Source organism: Megalopta genalis, chromosome 2 (assembly GCF_051020955.1).
Source record: "Megalopta genalis isolate 19385.01 chromosome 2, iyMegGena1_principal, whole genome shotgun sequence".
NCBI classification, from domain to species: domain Eukaryota; kingdom Metazoa; phylum Arthropoda; class Insecta; order Hymenoptera; family Halictidae; genus Megalopta; species Megalopta genalis.
In genome coordinates, this window is record NC_135014.1 from 26,920,432 (window position 1) to 26,926,056 (window position 5,625).

The 5,625-nt window shown below is 45.4% G+C and overlaps 1 protein-coding gene across 2 annotated transcripts; it reads right to left on the reverse strand.

The window, feature by feature from the left end:
* Positions 1-719: 719 nt before the first annotated feature.
* Positions 720-2,492, reverse strand: LOC117230001 (uncharacterized). Of its 2 annotated transcripts, none has more exons than XM_033487007.2 (2): positions 2,388-2,492; positions 720-1,342 (listed from the first exon to the last, which is right to left on the reverse strand). In XM_033487007.2, the coding sequence occupies exons 1-2, from the start codon at positions 2,415-2,417 to the stop codon at positions 950-952; spliced, it is 423 nt and encodes a 140-aa protein (XP_033342898.1). In that variant the 5' UTR covers positions 2,418-2,492; the 3' UTR covers positions 720-949. The 2 variants fall into 2 exon arrangements, with proteins under 2 accessions (XP_033342898.1, XP_033342899.1); XM_033487008.2 differs by having other exon boundaries at positions 2,403-2,487.
* Between the last annotated feature and the right edge of the window lie 3,133 nt (positions 2,493-5,625).

The following is a 5,625-nucleotide window of genomic DNA, read 5'->3' on the forward strand; positions in this document are numbered from 1 at the left end:
TGCTTTTCAATGGAAACAAGTTCGCATAAAAATGTCTAACAGAAACTTTCTTTGTAATATCAGGAACTGAAAAGGAAAAAATCAGAGACCAGTCGCTTCGTTTTGGTAGTTCGGTGGTTCCAGCGTCGAGCAATCGTTGAAACGACCAACGAAACAAACCGTTCTCGCGGCTCCGCATAAATTGCGTCCTCCGCGAACGATTATCCCAACATTTCGCCTAACGTTGCCAGCTCGGTGGGAGGCAATTGAGATCTCTGATTGATGGCCATTAATCCGGAACATGAATAGAGTAGTTTAAGAGCGAATCATCGTCGCGAGACACGCGGCGATATCGGCGCGTCAGTCGACCATGTAACGCGGCCGGTTCTGGTGTTAACGAATCGCGATTACTTCAATGGGACACCGACATTTCCAATCTCTCGCCGCCAGGACGACGAATCCGATTAAACCCGAACGTCTCTCGGTCCCGTGAAAAAACAGCACGCGAGATACATGCGTCGTTCTCGACCGCGACGATCGCGTTTTCCGAGCGTTTTACGCGCTCGAGACGACGAACGGACGCGCGCGAAACGCGAAAAATCGCGTTAAAAGGATGCGAAGACATTGTTGCGACAATTTACAGACGGTCGAAGTCGTCGCGGACGAAAATTCGCGTTCGCCCGATCTCTGTTTTCACGTTTATTGTTTTTTTTTCCGGCAACAATTACGTTTCGCGAGGGCGTCGAGGTTCGGCGTTTCGCCGACAGAAAGAACAGAAGCGTTCCATACGCGCCGATAAATTGAAAAGTAATCTACCTAATGTAATCTCACAGTGTTCGTCGAACGAGGAACAACTCGACCGTTTGCGGCGAGCAACGCCGCGACGACTTCTGGGCCGTTCTTCCGCGGACGCGGCGACGATTCGCCAGCGATTCGCGGAGACTCGTCGCGCGATAGCCGAACGATTAGGTTACTTGAGCAGAACGTGGCCCGGCAGGAACGGGTAGGTGTTGTAAATGTAAACGGGTCGATTGAAGGCGAAGGAATTCGCGATGGCCACGGCCGGGTTCGCGTCGAAGTCTTCCTCGGGTGCGCCGGAGGGCGTCGTCGGCTCCCTGGTTCGCGGCGTCGTTGCGGTCCTCGGTGTTGTCGTGGTTTTCGGGGCGGCGGTGGTGCTCGTGAAAACTGGGGGGTGGCTTGTCGAGTCCGCCGGTTCATAGGCTGGTAATCCGGGGGGCCCGTAATACGCATGCAATCGATTGTCGGCGGGATTAAAGCGTTGACCATTAGGACGCCATCCCCTTGGTTTATATGGTGATAAATCTGATGTTGCCAGTCCGATACAGAGGAGCGCGAGGGTCAACTGAAAAATGGAAAAGCAATTAATGGCTTAGCTGGCCCGCGATTTCGCGGACGTTCTGCCGACGACGCGCTCTGTAAACGCGACGAAGAAACCGGTGACGAACGTCGAAGGGTCGCTTCGCGTTTTACGATACGTTTTCTCCGTGATCGGCGCTCTGATTGGAAATGAAATTGGACGATTTTGGAAGAGCAGATACGACTGTTCGAGTCTTTTACGAAATTTTGTTTTGCGTAGAATCTGAGCGTTAATTAGGGGGACTTTACTGTACTCCGTTCTACGAGAAGACTCGAAGATGCTGTGACTTTCATGGAGTAATTCACACATTCTTAGCTCGCGATTTCACGATTTTTATAGACCGTAGATTTTATGTACTCGAGACGAAAATAGAAGAAATCGAATTAGAAGAATTCGAGGACAATTACAGAGAACATTTACGAATTATGAAAGTCGCCGCGAACAAAAGTTCGCGTTCGCTTAATTTCTGTGTCTTGCCGTTTATCGGGACGTTCGGAAGGTTGTTTCACTTTTTAATAACAATTACATCTCCCGAGGGTGTTGAGAAAGCGGCTAATTAAGTATTTAACCGACAAAAAGAACAGAACTTCCGCGAGCACGAGATTTCAAAGCTATCTAGAAAAATGTCAGAAAATGTCTTTCGCTCTACTTTACACTAAAGAAATTTTCTTTATCTTTTGTTTCCCCCCGGGAACGCTTATTTCGCACAAATGTCCACGGTCTGTTAATAATTACGAACACGCGCTGTTCTCCGGCCGCGGGTACAGATTGAATAAAGGACGCAATAATTGGAGGATTTGAGCGAACGTTTGATTTTCATCCGGTCGGCGACCAGAAGCAACAATGTGTATCCCCGTGCAAGGCAGCCGAACCGATTCGAGCAACGGATGTTTAATGAATATTTAACGAGCGATGAGTATTTAAATTTGAACACCGCGTTTCGAAACAAACGAAGACTGATGCCCGGGACCGACAGCGTGCCGCGAAGCGGTTCACGTCGAATGAATAATATTCAAAGTTGCTGACGAACCAAGGATCTCGTTACCGTTCTCCTCGTCATTGCTGGCCCGAGACCGTTAACTTCGCGCCGAAAAATTTGACTGGCCTTTGCCCGTCTCTTTCGCCGGTCTTTATATGCGGCCGCACGTTTACGGGACGCCGGCCGGCCATCTTTTGAATACGAAGCGACACGAAACGATTTCGTTTCGTTGGTTATTGCTTCTCGTTTCGTAACTACCAACCGTAGACCTATATTACGTGTCGGGAATGACCAGAGCAGTGGGCAGTTGCTTTTTATTCGAGACCTTTGACGAAAATAATGCCACGGGAGAAGAATTTTCTGACACGGTAATGTCTCTCTAATCGACGCTCGGATTGTCCACGAAAATGGACGATTTAGGGAGAAGGGAGACGATTATTCGAGAGCCTTGCGGTTCATTTTTATAGTCACGAATTGTCAACAACTATAAAAATGAGCTCTCTTCTTTCCAAATTGTCCATTTTTGTGCACAATCTGAGCGCCAGTTAGGGAGACATTAGTGTATCGTTCGCATCGAAACAGGGTAAGTTTAGGTATTGCAGTAATTTCTGCCTAATTCGCGTTCAGATTGCGCCCAAAAATGGACAATTCGGGAAGAGGAGATGCGATTATTCGAGCCCTGCGATACCTTTTTATAGTTACCGATTATCAACAATTATAAAACCGCAGTAATGTATGCTCATAGTTAGTAACTATGCGTCAAATACTATCTTAGTAAATATTATTTGAGGATAGACGATAGACGACACTGTACGTCGATTTTTGTTATCAAAGCAATGATTACTTTATCTAAAAATAACGCTAGAATGAATAAATAAATAAATGAACTGAAACTGCGATTGCTATTCCTTGTACGTTATATAGATTATCAATATTAAACATATTAAAATTTATGAGATCCATTTTCAGAGGATTATGCGCTATAAAATATTATATTTTATTGCTTTTATAAAGTACCGCGGTATTTGAGGCGTCCGCAGTAATACCCGCACTTACCCTGCCCTCGAATTTCAGCGAATCATTGATCGAGGCTTCGGAAGGATGTCGGTCGAATTTCTCGCGAAGTATAATTGAAAGAATATAATAGAAATAAATAACAAATATAATATAATTGGCAGGCGTATTTCAAAATTGCTCCAGATTTCGTGAGCAACAATGACGTCGAGATCGGAGTACAGTAATGTCTCCCATACTGACGCTCAGATTATGCACAAAAATGAACAGTTTGGGAAGAGGAGACGCGATCGTTCGAGCCTCGCAACTCGTCTTTATAGTCGTTGACAATCGATGGCCATAAAAAACGAGCCACAAGGCTCGAACAATCGTATCTTCTCCTCCAAAATCGTCCACTTTCGTGGACAATCCGAGCGTCGATTAGAGAGACATTACTGTACTGTTGGTCACCCCTTCGTTTAGGGAACAACGATGATCGTGTCGTCGTCGCGTTCGCAAAGATTTCGAGGACAGACAGCACCCATAGCATAATATTTGCCGGGCTAACAAGCCTGCGTTAATAACGCATTGTTATTAAAATAAGCATTATTAATGCGGCCCCGTTCGGGTCAATCACGGTTTCATTATTTCAATTATTTATTTGGTTGCATAATTTCCCTCCCCCAGTGAATCGTATCGTTACCGTGGGACCGGCAGTCATGCGAAAATTCAATCAAACCGGATACATAAATGACGGTTCGTTATACATTATTCGAACACGCGTGCCGCGCGCCGAGCCGCGGGGAACCTTATTATGACTTTTAGATATTCATGGTGTACGGTCGGCGAAGTTTTCACTTCTCCGAAGAACGCATTATAATTCGATCGCGAAACAGCGGAAGACACCGAATGATTTTCAATCGGTGCATATTTTGCAAAAGTTGATAATCCGGGTTGATATTGAAATTTTCGTTCGCCGTGCAGCACACCGCCGCGCGCACAATTTATGTAGAGTAAAATTCATAATCGTTCGAATTGCTCCGAATATTCATAGAATATTACACGCGTTCGGAATAAAATTAATTCGAACTCGTAGAACAGTCGGCGATGTAATAACAGTCGATTGAAATATCCGGTGATTTCAATGATACAGAGTTCCTTCGACGCGCGTACGCTAAAAATTAATAGTATGCTTGATAAGTATTATTGTAATTAATATAGGAAATTTTCAGGCGATATTAGAATCTAATATATTTATAACATTAGAAAACAGTTGATATCGGCATATGAAAATATACAATTAATATATGAAATTTTCAGGAGTTATACATGGACAATATTAGAATCTAATATTTTTTTATAATATTAGAGAACAGTTAATTCTTTGCACTAAAATGGATAATTTGGGAATAAAATACGATTATTCGAGCCTTGCGGCTCGTTTTTATAATTATGGACAATATGATGTAACATAACCTTGACATAACCTTGAAGTAACCTTGACATAGCCTTGACATAACCTTGAAGTAACCTTGACATAGCCTTGACATAACCTTGAAAATAAATAAACTATGAAAATAAATCGCAAGGCTCGAATAATATATAGGCTCGAATAATGTATCTCCTCTTCCCAAATTGTCCATTTTTGTGCGCAATCTGGGCGTCAATTAGAGAGACATATATATGGACAATATTAGAATCTAATATTTTAACGAGAATTCGCGTTTCAGATTTCGGCAATGCGTTAATAAGCTCGCGCGAGCAAAGCGTGAAAAAGCGACCGAACAATCCGGCGACCGAGTTTCGGCGATCGGAGGAAATTCCGCGCGGAACGCTCGCGTTCGCGGTCGTGCTCGCGAAGGTGGTCCGCTCGGGCGTCGAGCATCGGCATAACAAGTCGACACATTGATAAATTTCCAGACGGCGTACCGCCGGTGCAGGGGGCTCTCTTCGCCTATCAATTGCCAACGAATTGGCTGGCGAACGCGTTATTTACAAACGGGCGGCTCGTGTTCGCTGAAATTTCCCCGCGGGTTAGAGCGCGCCATCATCCTGGCGATGGGTAATTTCCTTCCCGTCTACGCCGCTTTAAAACGCGCCGGCGAAAGCACCCGTTGTAGTACATAATTTTGTCATGGGTTACGTGAGCGGGCAACGTGCCCCGAATGCGGCATGCATTATGAATTCGCAAGATCGAACCGCGCCGCGGCGGGCCGCCGCGCGATCGCCCGTATTCGCTCTTACGCGTACGAATTCGATCGGCGACCGACGCGGCGGTCCAAAAACGTGGCGTGCA